The sequence below is a fragment of the Acomys russatus genome, chromosome 14 (assembly GCF_903995435.1).
Source record: "Acomys russatus chromosome 14, mAcoRus1.1, whole genome shotgun sequence".
In the NCBI taxonomy this organism is placed as follows: Eukaryota; Metazoa; Chordata; class Mammalia; order Rodentia; family Muridae; genus Acomys; species Acomys russatus.
Genome location: NC_067150.1, coordinates 14,302,966 through 14,320,933, shown reverse-complemented (window position 1 = coordinate 14,320,933; position 17,968 = coordinate 14,302,966). Strand labels below are relative to the sequence as shown.

General features: G+C 34.7%; 2 protein-coding genes across 2 annotated transcripts; one reads left to right on the top strand and one right to left on the bottom strand.

The window, feature by feature from the left end:
• The first annotated feature begins 7,184 nt into the window (after nucleotides 1-7,184).
• LOC127197968 (olfactory receptor 7G2-like) lies at nucleotides 7,185-8,150 on the top strand. The gene has a single exon (XM_051155777.1). It carries the CDS (start codon nucleotides 7,209-7,211, stop codon nucleotides 8,148-8,150), a length of 942 nt encoding a protein of 313 aa, XP_051011734.1. The 5' UTR covers nucleotides 7,185-7,208.
• A 6,845-nt stretch (nucleotides 8,151-14,995) lies between these two features.
• Nucleotides 14,996-15,937, bottom strand: LOC127197967 (olfactory receptor 7G2-like). The gene is given in 1 exon segment (XM_051155776.1): nucleotides 14,996-15,937. A coding segment is annotated over 1 exon segment (939 nt). The 5' UTR covers nucleotides 15,935-15,937.
• Nucleotides 15,938-17,968: the final 2,031 nt, after the last annotated feature.

Sequence of the window (17,968 nt, the reverse complement as noted above, 5' to 3'; positions counted from 1 at the left end):
GGTCTATCCATTCCCGTTAGCACAGTGCATGAAATACTCCACAGTCTGATGTTGTCTCTCTGTAAAACTAGAAAATTCCACAGTTATCTGATTTTGCATAGGTCATCAGGCTTGCCTGATCTGGTAAATGAATGGTTGGTTAAGATTTTGGTGTGTGCCCATCAGAATGGCTAAGATCAAAAATTCAAGGGGCACCACATGCTGGCGAGGATGTGGGGAGAGAGGAACACTCCTTCATTGCTGGTGGGAATGCAAACTAGTACAGCCACTTTGGAAATCTATCTGGTGCTATCTCAGAAAAATGGGAATAGGGCTTCCTCAAGACCTTGGACTATACCCAGAAGATGCTCCAGCACACAACAAGAAACTTTGCTCAACCATGTTCATAGTAGCCTTATTCATAATAGCCAGAACATGGAAACAGCCTAAGTGTCCCTCAGTAGAAGAGTGGATAAAGAAACTGTGGTACATATACACTATGGAATACTACTCAGCTATTAAAAACAAGGAATTCCCGAAATTTGTGGATAAATGTATTGAGCTAGAAATGATCATAATGAGTGAGTTAACCCAGAAGCAGAAAGAATCAAATGGTATATACTCACTTATATCTGCATACTAGCCCAAGGGGCATGTCCCACAAAAGCTTTCACTTACCAGGAAACTGGGACAGAGGGGAAGGCATCCTATTGGGACTCTAAATGAGAGACGCATGGGAGAATAGCAAAATAAAAGGATCCAGAGGGTACTAGAAATCTACAAGTAGAACAATATGATAGGCAGATTTGGGCCCAGGGGTCCCGCTCAAACTAAGGCACCAGCCAAGGACAATACAGGAGGTAAACTTTAAACCCCTTCCCAGATCTAGCCAATGGTCAGAATATTCTCCACAGTTGAGTGGAGAGTGTGATATGACTTTCTCACGTACTCTGGTGCCTCACATTTGACCATGTCCCCTGGAGGGGGAGACCTGGTGGCACTCAGAGGAAGGACAGCAGGTAGCCAAGAAGAGACTTGATACCCTATGAGAATATATAGGGGGAGGTAATCCTCCTCAGGAACAGTCATAGGGGAGGGGAATAATGGGAAAATGGGGGGGGGGAGGAATGGGAGGATACAAGGGATGGGATAAACATTGAGATGTAACAAGAATAAATTAATAAAAAAAAACCAAAAAAAAAATTAATAAAAAAAATTAAAAAAAAAAAAAAGATTTTGGTGTGTGAAGTGGGTACAATGGTTTTTGTTATACCTTTATCAGGTATTATTTTCTTACATATTAAAATTTTCTCCTCTGTTTTGAAGATTCAGTTACTACAAGGACTGTATAAAACCTTTTCTCCCTGTGGCTTCTACCTCTCAATGGTAACCCTGTTCAGTGGAATAGATTGTGATATATGCCAGAGCTCTGTAGTCACTGACTCTTCATTGATAAAAATTGTGGTTTTAACCACAAGCTATACTGTGAATACTCACATACTGTATCCAGTAGGTACATCTTGGGAAATAAGAATATTGGACTGGGTGCTGAGTTACCTCATATCAGGTATTCCTTTTAGGGAAGAGGTTTCAATTTGTATTTGATGCTGGGCTTTATAAAAATGACTTAAACATTCTTTTTAATTAGTACTTTCAGAATTCGTAAGTAATACAACATATGAGCACATTTCAAATGGTACTTTAATCTTGAATCTATTTTTCTATCGTGCATTATATTTCATAAACAATTTCAGTATGTAAACTTCATTGAAGTGCTGGTTACATTGAAGCCTGCTCTTGCTTGGTAGTTCACTTCTAGTAATTGTTTTTTTTTTTAATCTGTTCAAAGATAAAGCAGTTTGGTACATGGAAAGGAAAGAGGGCATAATAAAAAATATCCTATTTCTATCCTAAGTTCATCCTCCCTTGTGGATACAAATGGAAAATACTTGTTTAACTCAAAACTTTTCTTTACTTTTGAGAATTTCATTCATGTATAGAAGGAACTATTGTGTGGGGCTGGTCAGTACAGCTTCCATGGCCATCAGGATGACAATCCATGTGAGGCAGGAAGGCAGTTCAACACAACTCAGTAGCCAGTATTGGCTCAAACACTGGGCGTCTGCTCCGGAGTAATTTTTAGGCCGATTTAAGGATAGCAAAATTTGATTAAAGCTGTCCTAGTAATACAAATAACTAAATTTCATGCATAATAAAGCATACATAAATCTTGAAGAAAAAATAAGATAAAGATCACATGTGACTACATTGAAACTTAAGTACCTGACACCCTTCCATAAAGATGGGTTCTCTAAATTGACCAAGAAAGTATGTTTACAATAAGAAACTGGAGAAGGGCCCCGGGTGATCTCTGGCCATGCAGACCGATCAAGGTCCACCAGGCTACTAAACATTTCTACTCCCATCTCTCTGGGAGAATAACAGGTTATTGATTTCTTCCTTTGAATGAATAACCATGAGTGTTTAATATTTTGGATTCCCACAGAGCTAACTGTGGACACAAATATTCCATGGCTTTTACAAAACATTATAATAGCCATGGCAAGTGTGGGCTTCCAACTTCCGCATATTCTCTCAAACCTTCCGCACTCATATCCATATTTATTTTGAGAATTTCACATATGAATGTAATATATTTTGATCAAACCTACCCCTTTCCTATATTCTCATTTTCTCATGTTGCTCTACTTTCTCCTCTTCAACTTCATGTGCTCTATTTTTTATTTGCTCAGTTCACTTAGAGTTGCCTATATCCTAATGAGTTCATCTACTGAAATGTAAGTGGCCTCTTGGAGGGCACATCCCCAAGTTGATTGTCTTTCCCAAGTGACTGTTGAATATGAATATGAATAGTTCCTTAGCTAGAGGTAAAACTTCATAATCTCTTTCTTCATTCATGCTGGGATTTGGGGAATAACCCATTAAGTTCAACTAATGCTGCCCTATATCTGTGGAGCCTATATGTGAGAAAATGAACTGGAGGATGATATATCTACTAGTGACCATATTCTCCTAGGAGAATTGTACTCTCTCCCATAGAAACTATTATTTGTCAGTGATTCCTAAATAGGAATTAGCTACAAATATCATCGATCTCATACAGTAAAGAGCATTTTTGACTTGATCGTCTATAGGTAACCATAACTGGTGTGAGTTCCTGCATGTTATAATCATGTTCTTTCCAGAAAACCACCTTTTATATGACTTCCTCCTTCTGTGCCTCCTAATTTCATTCTTCCTCTTCTCCTGTAATGTCCTTTGAATCTGGGATTTTATGGGTTTAATATATGCATTTTAATTAGAGATGAGCACTAAGTCTCTTATTCTCAGCTGTCAGAGCATTTGGGCATCTTGTCATTGACTGTTTTCCATAATGAAGGGAAGATTCCTTAGATGATGTTGTGAGCAACCACATTTATGATGATAAACAGAAAATATGTTGAAGGCAATTTCACAGCAAGGCTGTTTAACAAAATAAAAACAGTAGATACTGCCCAGTGGCCTATATCATGTATAGTAATAGGCTTTAAGAAATTAATACCAATCACATAGCTTATAACTGAAATGCTATCACTAAAGAGGCTATGGCAGAAGTGTTGTAGTTAGTCTGGGCTTGATAAAATGCCCTGTAACCCTCCTATAAATATATTAGCAGCGATTTTCTCTGGAATATTGTATTATCTTTTGTTAGTGTTCTCATTCACTGAATTCTGTTCTGCTTCATTATTTACATAAATAGAACTATTTCAGTATTTAAAAATCATTTTGAAATATTTAGACAGCTTGTACTTTATCAGTAAAACTTTCTTCATTTGTCATATACAAAGGAGATTTTCACTGTGATATGCTTTGACTTTTTGATATTCATTTTAGAAAATGTATAAATATTTAGTATATCATTTCTGAGATCAAATGTTCATAAAGTACTATGAAGAAGTCTTTCTAGGACTTTGTGACAAATATAGTGTACAGATGGTCCTTTTCCTCATTATTCATCATTAATTATTCCCTGAAACAAGCCAATGTTGGTTTTATTACTATAGTCTTAATAGTGCTCATTAGGGCAGGACATATTTTTGCTGAGCAGAAATCTACCGTTTTTCAATCATTATAATTTTTAAAAATTATTCTGATGCTTTTGAAATTATTTGTCATGGCACTAAATAAGGTTTTGATGTTTGTATTAGGTTGCTAGTTTTTTTTAGAGGAATATTTCTATAACCTACATGCCTGGAGTACTTAATATTTCTTCTCTCATTCATCTGCTTACAAGATAAAATGTCACTGTAGTTTATTTCTTCTGATATTTAGATGTATATTTTAATGTCTCTTGCCTTCCATCGCCCTCTCCCCAGTCCTATTTTTTTCTGATTACATAGACATTAGTACAAATGGAGTAACACTATATGTAAGTCTTCATTCTAAAATAATTTCTTCCCTCAGAAATTCTTTACAGCTGTAGTCACATTTTGAGGGTTAGAAGGCAATGTCTTCACCATATGGATTCTAAGAAGAACATCATACTATGACTGTGAGTAACTTCTCTTGTCTTTTCTGTTTTTTAAATACGGCTTTTCACAAAAAGTTTAGAGTACCATGTAGATATACTTAGAATATCCTGGTGAAAATCTAGATGGTCAGTCTTCCTATTTCACTTAAAAGTATCAAACCCTTTGAACAGGTGCATCACAGACAGTGTAACTCACAGTAACAATGGAAACCATTTAGGTGCCTCCTCAGATTTAGCAGACTTGGAGGTGACTAGGATAGAGCCATAATCTGCCACCTGGAAAACCAGGAATCAACACTTCAGGATTGAGTTTTACTACTACAAAAGACTGGTTTCAAGGTTATATCTTTGCCCTTGTGAGGCATTCAATATTGCTTAAAGTTCATTAGATTTTTTTCTAACTTGAGGCTTCTTGCTGAAAAATAAACACAAATCGTTCTTTCCTTTAAGATTTAATCCAATTGGAATTGCCAATTATTTGGACAAGAAAAGTTGTTGAAAAGTTGTGAGTGCAGGAAGCAATCAAAGTAAAATAGAATGGAGACTACTAAAAACAAGTTTGGCATCATGTTTTCTCATCACTTTCCATTCTGAACTAATTAAACATAAATTAGAAAAGAAATGGTACTAAGATGAGAAATGTGAAAAATTCTGGTAGCAAATAAAATTACAGCTTATCTAGTTCCAAAATTAATCAATCTTGCAATTTTGCTCTAGGTCATGTATCATTATATGAAGCAAGAAAATAGCAACCATTGACTCATTAACTCCTTAGTGTCCTTCACGTTTATTTTCTTTTGCTCATCCTAAGATAATATCATATTTGATATGATAGCTTTTATAATATTTTGGTTGTATTTCTAGTATACATCACAATTTAAGAAATATAGCATGGAAGTGTATGGTGCCATTACAGGACACAAATAATGAAAGGTTTCTAAATATATTATCATGTATTAAGTATTCCATTTATGGAAGATTGAGATGGTTTCAGTTTAAATAAAATGTTAAAAATGCAATAGAATTCAGAATTATTTTTAGAACAACATTATTAAACATAATTAGTTGTATGAAATGACTTATAAAATGGCAGTATGGTCAATTTCCCCAAGTAAGGGGGATATATAAGGTTTCTCCAAGTAGATGAGAAGGTAGAATTTCAAGTCCAACTGTATTAGTTTTAAAATAAAACTAAAACAAGGACAATGGTGTATGTAGCTAATTTTGCAATTTCTATGATGAAGCCATAAACCAAATGAAAACATATTGACCTGTACCTGTTCAAAAAAATTAATCTATTTATAATGTATGCTTCCTATTTTAACAATTTATGATCTTTATTTAAATATGTCTAATATAGTAGTTAAATAACATATTTATTCTTGTTATCATATATCCAGATAACTAAATATTGGAGTAAAAAGTGAGTCCTTACTTTTCAACATATAGAATATTATGAGAAGTGGTGTCATAAAATGTGTTCTTATATAAGATTTGCATTAATTGAATTTGAAATGTTATTTCTTTCTTTGTATCTATTACTCTTACAATATGTCCCACGTACAGAGAGACAGAGACAGATAAACAGATAGATAGGCAGGCAGGCAGGCAGACACACGCACACACATGCACACACGCACACATGCACACACATACATACACACATGCACACACACAGAGAGAGAGAGAGAGAGATGAGAGAGAGAGAGAAAGAGAGAGAGAGAGAGAGAGAGAGAGAGAGAGAGAGAGAGAGAGAGAGAAAGGGGGTATTAGTTATATTTGAAGAAATAAGCTCTCCCCAATTCAGTTGGTTCTTTCTTCCTCCTGGTTGTAGTTGAATATGTGATCTATCAGTTCAATATTCATGCCAACATACCTGATATTTTCTGTCATGTTTTTTCTCTATCCCTGACCATGATGGACTTTTATCACTATTGAATCTTAAATTCAAAGTAAATATTTGGTTCTATATGTTGTTTTGGTCATGGTGTTTTACAATAGCCACAAAAATAACTAATGTGAGTTATTGTCATTTTGGAACACTAAATCAGTCATATCTTGAGTAAATACTGCACATAGATTTAAATCAGAATGCACTTGATTTAGACTCATTAATTTTTCTATTTGTGTCCCTTGTGGTTATGAAATACACCCACGTGTCAACAGAATTGACAGAATGAACTGATTCATCTGTAATTGGACAGTTAGTTCAGAAAATTCTGAAGCATGCCAATATTGGGGCTCATTGTTTTACAGATATAAGCTTACTACATGCTTTGTGATTTTTCTTTTCTAGATATGGAAGAATTCTCAAAGAAATAGCAAGCCTTACTTTTTGTAATAGTATCATATTTTCAGAAGTTTCAATATTTTTTGAAGAGAACTGAAGTGTGAGAAATAATGAAAAAGAGGAGTGGAGGGGAAGTGCATGATAGAATTCAACTACTAATGCAGTATATACTATAAATAAGGCAGCTTAAAAAATTTAAAGTACAAGTTCTCAAGATTTGGATATAACAAACTCAGTGACATTACTTATGAAAATATATTAGTAAGGTCATTGCAAATTATTTATGAAAACTAAATACAAAATATTACAGTAATATTCACACCCACCATACATTAATGAAACAATATCATTCCTCAACAAAATTCAAATTATTTATACCTCTTCCTTTTGGTAATATCCATAAACAAGATGGAATACTCAAACCAATCAGACATTTATGAATTCTTTCTCATTGGACTGACATATTCTCCGGATGTTGAGTCATATATCTTCAGCTTGTTTCTGTCTATGTATTTTGTTACCATCATTGGAAACCTTCTCATTATCCTGGCTGTAAGCTTTGAGTCCCACCTCCATACACCCATGTACTTTTTTATTGCCAATCTGTCCATGACTGACATTTGCATAAGCACAACAATAATCCCAAAGATGCTAGTGAACATACAAACACAGGATCCGAGCATCACGTACATAGGCTGCCTGTCCCAGGCTTGCTTTGTCTTGATTTTTGGTGGCCTAGAAAGTTGTCTGCTTGCTGTGATGGCCTATGACCGCTACTTGGCCATAGGTCATCCCCTGAGGTACACAGTTATCATGAACCCTTGCCTATGTGTTTTGCTGGTTTTACTTTCACTTCTCATAAGTACCATGAATGCTCTACTGCATAGTCTGATGTTGCTTAAGCTATCTTTCTGCACAAACTGGAATATCCTGCACTTCTTCTGTGAACTTGTTCAAGTCATCAAGCTTGCCTGCTCTGATACTTTCATCAACACCCTACTTATTTATACAGTTACTAGTGCATTTGCTGGTGTTCCTCTTGCTGGGATTATTTTCTCTTATGTTCAAATTGTGGCTTCTATTCTTAAGATCTCATCAGTTCAGGGAAGGAATAAAGCCTTTTCCACTTGTGGCTCTCATCTCTCAGTTGTGCTATTATTCTATGGGACAGCTTTTGGGGTATATATGAGTTCTGCAGTTTCTGACTCTTCTGTTAAGAATGTAGTCTTTTCTATGATGTATATTGTAGTCCCCCAAATGCTGAACCCTTTTATATACAGTTTGAGGAACAGAGAAATGAAGCAAGCCATGAGACATCTTATATTTTCTGTGGTCTTACCATCTTCGTAAGTTGAGTTTAGAGAAACAAAATGAGAAAAATATTGGAGAACCAGAACAACTAACACTATCATTAAGCACTTCAAAAAATGAATGGATAAGTTGTCCTAGCATATTTCTTTCTATACCAATGAAAAAATTAAATGTATAAATAACATACATTTAAAACAAAAATAAAAATAACATGTAAAGATAATTAAAATAATGTAATTTTACTAGTGTTTATTTAAATATACACATAGGCTATTTCTGTTATTTCCTACCTAATAAATTTGAGCTAAAGTTGACTGTGCCTCACTGAAGCTGTGAAATGTAGAAAAATAAAAGAAGATCAACATGTAAATTCTCTGAACAATAAGATTAATACAATACCAAGAGAACATTCATTGATAATGCAAATATTCTGCATTTATGTGAATATGGTCATACCAGTACTCACTATTCAAGAATGTTAGGCATTTAAAATTTGTATAGTGTGAGGACACTTCAGTTTGTAATTAATTTAGTTTAAATTAAATTAAGCTGATTTTAATAGACACTGTTAGTGACTGTCTAGTTCTTAACATAGGCTTACTTTTAAGTCTTATATTCAAATATTATATTTTATATTAATTAATAAATATATTTTTCAATTATCCTCTGTACATTTAACCAAAGAGCATGCATGGATTGGTCCCAGGCCTTCTGGACATAGTTAGCATATGTGTAGCTTGGTCTTCATGTGGGTCTCACCATAACTGAGCCCTCTGTGACTCTCATGTTTGCCTTAGGATTCGAGTCCTGTAACTAGGCTGTCTTGTTTGGCTTCAGTGAGAGAGAACTTTGTACTCTAATGTGTCAGGGATGGTTGGTAGGCATGGGGGACCTCTCCCAACCCAGAGGAAAAGGGAAAAGATAATTGAAGGGAGTGGTGTGTGAGAGGGAGAATGGGAGGAGTGCATGAAGGAGGGCTGTAGTCAGGATGTAAGTTGAATAAATAAATTAATTATGCCATTTGATTCTTTCTGCTTCTGGGTTAACTCACTCATTATGATCATTTCTAGCTCAATACATTTATCCACAAATTTCGGGAATTCCTTGTTTTTAATAGCTGAGTAGTATTCCATAGTGTATATGTACCACAGTTTCTTTATCCGCTCTTCTACTGAGGGACACTTAGGCTGTTTCCATGTTCTGGCTATTATGAATAAGGCTGCTATGAACATGGTTGAGCAAATTTTCTTGTTGTATGCTGGAGCATCTTCTGGGTATATTCCAAAGAGTAGAATAGCTGGGTCTTGAGGAAGCCCCATTCCCATTTTTCTGAGATAGCACCAGATAGATTTCCAAAGTGGCTGTACTAGTTTGCATTCCCACCAGCAATGAAGGAGTGTTCCTCTCTCCCCACATCCTCACCAGCATGTGGTGTTGCTTGGGGAAGGCATCCTATTGGGACTCTAAATGAGAGACGCATGGGAGAATAGCAAAATAAAAGGATTCAGAGGGTCCTAGAAATCTACAAGTAGAACAATATGATAGGCAGATTTGGGCCCAGGGGTCCCGCTTAAACTAAGGCACCATCCAAGGACAATACAGGAGGTAAACCTTAAACCCCTACCCAGATCTAGCCAATGGTCAGAATATTCTCCACAGTTGAGTGGAGAGTGTGATATGACTTTCTCACGTACTATGGTGCCTCACATTTGACCATGTCCCCTGGAGGGGGAGACCTGGTGGCACTCAGAGGAAGGACAACAGGTGGCCAAGAAGAGACTTGATACCCTATGAGAATATATAGGGGGAGGTAATCCCCCTCAGGAACAGTCATAGGGGAGGGGAGTAATGGGAAAATGGGGGGGGGGAGGAATGGGAGGATACAAGGGATGGGATAACCATTGAGATGTAACAAGAATAAATTAATAAAAAATATAAATTAATTAATTAATGGAGAAAATTAGCATAATAAAAATGAGAGAAAGGATAAAGGAATAAAACATTTTTAGTTAGAAGATTAAGCATATTTTTATTTGGTAATTAAGTATAACAGTAGTGTTTTAAGTTTAAGCATATTTCTGTTTGGTAATTAAGTATAACAGTGGTGTTTATTTTCCAGCTATGTGATGCTCCACAAATAATTCCATTCAAGATTCATTTCATTTTTATGGTTCCTTTGAGGCAAGGAAGATGGCAGATGAGGGTTTTTTAAAACTAAACTTTCACTAATGTGTTTCTTAAAAGTGCAAGTTAATTGCATTCATGTAAATTAGAGGCTTATAAAAGATCAAGTTTATATATAAAAACTAGATGAAGCAGATCTCATACTTAATTATACTTTGGTTACACCTCATAGGAAAACTATGATCCACACTAGCAGAAATTTCATAGTTAATAAATAATGACTTAAATTTTTCAGGAAAGCAGTCTTTAAGACATCATGCTACCACCCACCCAGATTGGGTTTATTATTTTATAAATTCACATTTTACGTTATTTAAGTGTCTTTAAATTGTTTTGTGCTAAATGTCTTTGTCATGTCAGCTGCAACTATTTATCAAAGATGAATAAATACTCTGTCATATATTGAAGGTGTAAAGCCCTTCACTCATGATTAGTACTTGAGAATTTTTGAATGCACAGTTTTAGGAATTAGGGATTCTCTGATTCCTACCCAAAGACATTTCTTCCTAAGACACAGCTTTTTAATAGATGGTCCAGTTGTTCTATAAAAGCATGACCATGCAAACTGAGGTGTGTAAACCATTTGGCCAATTTATTCTATACAATAGGGCTTACATTAGTGTCACACCAAATTATGGTCATGGAAATTATGATCATGGAAATAATAGCTTGTATTGTAGTGTTCCTCACTTGTGAATAATAGTTTTCTTAAGGAAACACTACATCACATGCTGGGACAAAACGATACATCTAAGATGTAATATACATATAAGATAACCCAGGCTATACTTTGGATCTCTAAACATCATTTCATATACTCTTACAAAAATTATGATATGTGGAGATGAACATAGGGTTTATTCCCAGAAAAGAGCAGAGATATTATGATATTTGAGTCTGAATGACATTTTTATTATAGGAATACTGTCAGTCATAAAAGTAATGAAAGATTAAATTTAAGTAGAGAAAGGGAGACAGTTTTTGATCAGGGTATATATGGCAGGATAACTGAGGATGAATACTAACAATGTTATTCATGTATGAAAATATAATTAAATTTATACATGTATAGTGTATTTAGAAGTAAAGAATAGGCAGCAGCTGTGCATCTCTCCTTGTAAAATAATGACTGCTATGATATTTGCATATTTATGCATAACAAATAAAGCATTTTTGTGGTTTTAATGATAAATTCAGAGAACTCCACATTAGGCTAAGCATCATTACAGTTATTTTTAATGTAGGGTAGAACTAGGAAAATTCCATATTAATATTTAATATTGGTACTTTTGGTAATTTGTAGAATAATTATTAAGTGTTTATATACATGTTATTTCCTATATTTAATGTATATTCATGTCAAAAAGCTGAATGTAAGCCAGGCATGGTGGCACATGCCTTTAATCCCAGCTCTAAGAGGCAGAGGCAGGCAGATCTCTATGAGTTCAAGGACAGCCTGGTCTACAGAGTCCAGGACTGTCCAAGACTACACAGAGAAAACTGTCTTGAAAAACAAACATACAAACAAAAAACCCTGAATGTAGGTGAGTTTGAGGCCAGCCTTGTTTACAAAGTTAGTCCAGGACAGCCAAGGCTACACAGGGAAACCCTGTCTTGAAAAACAAAACAAAAAATGATGGGTCTACATCTTGCTTTCCTCTTAAATTACTTATGTCAGTTCACAAAAGAATGCCTTATGACAAGTGTGCTCATTTATTTCATATATTGACAATGCTATCTTAATTAAACTGATGAAGTACAATTTTGACAGGTGAAGTAGAATTTTAACAAAATGTTAACTTTGGCAAAGAAAATTATTCAAAGTATTGGAATGTTATTGGGTAAATATATGTGTATGGATGGAAGATTGTATGTATGTGTGTGTGTGTGTGTGTGTGTGTGTGTGTGTGTGTGTGTGTGTGTTTATACAATTCACTAGAAGCAACAAGAAATATTATGTCCTTAGCTTTTGATGCTAGAGAGAAGACACATGCTGTTACGTTAAGCCCTTTATCAAATGAGACAGTGCATCAATCCCTATGGCTTCTGATTATTTTGTGGCTATTTGTCACCCATTACAGTACACAGAATCTAATTTTCCTATGTGTTTTTTCATTCTCTCTCTCTCCCTCTCTCTCTCTCTCTCTCTCTCTCTCTCTCTCTCTCTCTCTTTTACTCTGAATGCCAGGATTCATACTCTGCCATTGCTACAGCCATCTTTAGGTACATACCAGAAAAAGCCCAACCTTTTTAGAAATTTTATGTCTTTATTGCTGGACTTCTTTACTTTATTTTTAAAGGTTTTGATATTTTAATTTAATTAAAATATTTTTCTCCTATTTCTTCCCTCCAAGCTTTCACACATATTCTTTTTTTATCCCTCTCAAATTCAAAGCTTCTCATTATATTGTTATTGCATGAATATATGTATTTGAATATACACATATATTCCTGAATATAAACTGCTCAGTCTATATAATGTTAATTGTGTGTGTTTTCAGGGATGAACAATTGGTTAAATAATCAGCTAGTATTTTTTTTTTCCTGGAGAAAAATATTCCTCCCACTCCCTCCATTTCTAACTTTGATGTAGTCTTTTACATAGAGTTGATACTTTATGGATTTTTCCCATCCAAGTTGGCATGTCTGTTCTTTTTGTTCTTGTTCAGCTCGTAAATTGACAGTCTGTTTGTGAGATGTCATGCACAAAGTGTTTGATATTAGAGCAAACTCTCAGATTTCCTCACTCAAATACTTTTGACTCCTCCTCCACAATGTTTCTTGAGACTTGGGTACAAAAGCGCTTAGTAGATGTAGCCACTCAGAATGGGCTGCAGAAGAATTTAATTTTAGAAAGGCTTTGTTTGTAGTTTTAAAATTAGCATTTATGTTTTCCATATACAAAAGAAATTTTGTACATTTCTACGAGGAAAGACCACGCACACTGTTCAAATCCAGGCACCTGCACTTATTGTATTCTTCCACACCGTCTAACCTTTCTTATATTTTTCCATTATGTGTTCAGGTCACTTTTACAAACCTTACCATAAAAAAGCAGAAATACTACTTTTCTGTGTTTTCCCTGCTTTACTTCCCATATGTTTTGCAGTGGTATTCATGTTTTTTCAGACGGCTTTCACAGTAAGTGATTCTCTGTTATATTGTATAGTAGTTTCCTCTGCATTGAAACTTCTCTTCTATTTGGGGTGGGGAGACTGCTGAGGCTGTGGAAGAAAGCAAGCTTCCCATGTCTGGAAAGCCTCAAATTTGCAAAATTCAGAAGATCTGCCTCAGGGTTATTGAAGAAGAAAACAGCTGTTGGGTGTGTAGACTCTGAAACATCTATTCTCAGGACTATGATGTTTCTTTCAAATCATATAGTGAGCTTGGGGTTGTGGGTTTCATGAGTATTTATGTGTGCTGCAATGGATTTTAGTGTGGCTGCTTTGTTGAGTCATACTTATGCCTATAAATAGCTACTCAACTATCCACCTGTTAGAGATCACAATAGAAACTTACTGGTTCACCAATCTTCCTCAAAAATAACTTTCATTATGGGTGCCATATCAGGCATGAGTAAGTGTGTGTGTGTGTGTGTGTGTGTGTGTGTGTGTGTGTGTGTGTGTGTTTGTGTGTGTGTTCTGCAATTCTTCAGTATCCAGAAAAGTTTCTTATCAAATACATTGTGTTCATATAACATATTTCCCATTATCAATCACACATTGGCAGCATCCTGTTTCATTTTAGGGATTGCCATTGCCCGTTGATATATGTGTGCAGGTATCATTTTATGCTCATTTACATTTTCTGTTAATATTATTACTGTTACTAATATTAAGTTATGATCTGCATTGTGCACAATTTTTGGTATAAATGAGACTTGGTATACAGCATACACTGTGCTATCACATGCCTCATATTTAAGACAAAACTATAAATGCTTTTATTAAAGGAATCAGGAATTTGACAAAAAGACCTATGAGGTGTGAATTCTTAACAATAACACTGATAAACTAAAGCATATTTTAAAGTAAAATATCTGTGTGTCTTTTGTTTACAATGAAGTACATGCAAAACAAGACTCACAGACAAAAAATTTTCTGATGCATTTCACACATGAAATAAACTTGTTGAATTTTGATGCTGATGCTTGAAAATACTTATGATATATTAATAAATAAATTGTTTTATTTTTACACATACGAAATTCTAAAAACATAGATAATAGGAAAACCATTATAAAAGTTACTAGTATGTATTTTCCCCAAAGGAGAAAACTTTACGTGCCTTAGGCCTGTAGCTCAGAAAGATTTAGTAGCACTGAAGTAAAATAAATTCAGGCAGAGCCTAGAATTTTTTTCCAGAGATTGTCACAATATATAACCAGCTAGTGGATTTGGATAAACACCCAAGTTTAGGTTGGCAATACAAATATAATGGGTTTGTGTGTTTGTGCGTGCGTGTGCACATGAGCGCTCGCGTGCACGCGTGTGCGTGTGTGTGCACGAGCGCGCACACACACACACACACACACACACACACACACACACACACAGGTCTTGCAAGACATTATGTTACCTGTTCATTTAAAAGCATTGGCGAAAATAAATAAATAAAATATAGTCATTCTGAATCCCTCAAAATCCAGCCACTATGACGTAACTCTAATAAATAAATTCATACTCAGAGAGGATAAGACATTATATACGGGAAGCTATTCTACCAATGAGTTTTCTCAAAGCTTCCTTCATGTCTCTGTTTCTCAGGCTGTAGATAAAGGGGTTCAGCATCTGAGTAACTATAGAATACATCACTGAAGCCACTGCTGTCTTCCTGGGTGATTCAGTAACTGCAGAGCTAATGTACACTCCTAAACCTGTCCCATAAAACAATGAAGCTACTGACAGGTGAGACCCACAGGTGGAAAAGGCTTTATACCTTCCTTGCCCTGATGGGATTTTCAAAACAGAGGAGACAATTTCAGTATAAGACAGAAAAATTCCAAGAAAAGGAATTCCACCAAATAATAAAGCTGCAATATAAATCAATATATTATTGATAAGGGTGTCTGAACAGGCAAGCTTTATGATCTGAGCAAGTTCACAGAAGAAGTGGGGGATTTCCAGGTCTGTGCAGAAAGTCAGCTTCAGCACCGTGAGACTGAGCAGTAGTGCATTGACAACACTAATGACCAGGGAAACCAGAATAAGTAGATTACAGAAGTGTGAGTTCATGATGACTGTGTACCGCAGAGGATGACAAATGGCCACATAACGGTCATAGGCCATTGCTGCCAGCAAACAATTTTCTAATCCAGCAAAAAGCAAGACAAAGCAGGCCTGAGTGAGGCAGCCTGTGTAAGTTATTCTCTAATCCTGTGTTTGGATGTTCAAGAGCATCTTTGGGACTGTGGTTGAGCTTATACAAATGTCAGCCAAGGATAAGTTGGATAGAAAAATGTACATGGGGGTATGGAGATGGGAATCTGAACTGATGGTCAGGGTGATGAGTATGTTCCCAATAAATGTGACCAGGTACATAAACAGGAACAGTCCAAAGAGAATGGGCTGCAATTCTGGATCATCTGAAAGTCCCAAGAGCAGGAATTCTATTGTATGTGTTTCATTTGTGGATTCCATGTTGTCTAGGAGACTTGTGGGAAAGAACAGGCATTAAGACATAAAAAATGTTTACCAAGGGTACTTCACTATAGAAAAATGTTCACTTTTGAAGTAACTCTAAATCTTGATTTCCCTCTTCACTTTCTTGTCATATCATTTATTTTGTTTTTTTTTCTGCTCTCTTCTTCGTTTTACTAAAATTGTTGAATGTTTTGTTTTTTTCCCTCATTTAAACACTAGATAGTAATTATGTAAAACATATTTATGACAGAAAAATTTCCAAATTCTGAATCCAGCCCCTCAAATCAAACAAAATGACTCATAACATAGAAGTAAATAAATAGAACTAATATCAATAATGTTTCAAGTTAGATGTACATTATTTTAATTTTGTATCATTACTTGCTTTGTGTATGCAAAATATGAAATTATTATATAAAATGATTTGTGTTTTAATATTCAGGACTGTGACTCACCATCAGTCTTTATGGGAGCATTGCAAGTATCTTAAAAAACAGAGCTTTATATATGAGGCACCTATCATAATTTTATAATTTGTTAATGACATGAAAATGATATACTACTTTCCAGTTTCATAATATGAAGGAAATAATGTTTGGAAAATGAAATAATGATAGAGAATCCTTGAATATATAACCTCATTTTCAAGGTAAGCCACACGGACTAAAATTCTACTTTAGAATCTTGTATGTATAAAAGACAAAAAATGTAAACATCTCTATGTAGCTGAACAATGCTAACATTCTCACATACATGCAACAAAATAGCTAGCAATTAAAGTAATTTCGATATATAGTTAGCGACAAGAATTAACAAGTTCATGATTGATAGGATGGCTTAGCAGGAATAGGTGCTTTATATAAAGCTTGACATCCAGGGTTTGAACCCTGATACCCACATGGTATAAGAAGAGAACCAACATCCAAAAGGTGCTTTCTAACCTCCACAAGTACACCATGGCAAATACATACCCACATTCATACACAGACATGCACACAAACACACAAACACATACACACTCAGAAACACAAATAAAAATTGTAATTAAAAAATAACAAAACTAACTAGAGAAAAATAATTTCTTAAATGTAGTTTGAGACAATTTTAATAACCATTAGGACATAGCAATTTGTTATCAATATGTGTTACATAGTATATATCATGATTAAATATTTGACCATCTATCATTAATTAATAAATTAAACAAGAAATAAAACAATGCATATGTATTGTTTTAATTGTATGAAAAATATGCATGTTCCAAGTAGAATCTTGAAACTGAATTTAATACTCCTTATACTTTTGAGACTTTAATATATTTATATTAAATATATCAATACATATAAATATATGTGCATATATATGGGAACATAAGGCATATTTATACAGGACTATAAGCTCTTTAATGATAAACTGATATAATTATTTGCTTTTACAGTGTGATATTCTACATTGTGTATTTTAAATAGTTATAGACTGATATAAAAATATAAATAAGATCATTATTTCAGCATCAGCTTTGATTTTCTCATCAGTGTCAAAACACACCAAAAATGCAAAAACAGATCTTTTCTGCCAATGGATACTATAATACTGTAAGTCATATATTAGAATATATAACATATAGGCTATTGAAAGTTTTGCTTTTTTCAATACAATATAGAAAATGATGGGGAATTCTACAATACTTTTTGGTCATGTATGATACATGAGCAGAATGTAAATTTCTCAAATAAATGAATGTAGATGAACATAAGCAGGAATTCTTTCTGGTTACCTGGATACTAGCACTAAGGAATAACATACAGCTCTTCCTGGAATCACAATCAGAATAGTAGATGCTGTTCTTTCTGCAAACACAGCTTCAATAGATAACTTTTGCTTCCTATGCAGTAATCACTATTCCTGAGGCTAGTGTCAGTATTGTACCAACTTAATTGGCACAGACAGTTAAGTTATGATTACAGGTTAAATATATGCATTGGTAACGGCCCACTGGGCTTTGGTTTCTGACAGTCCTAATTAAATCCA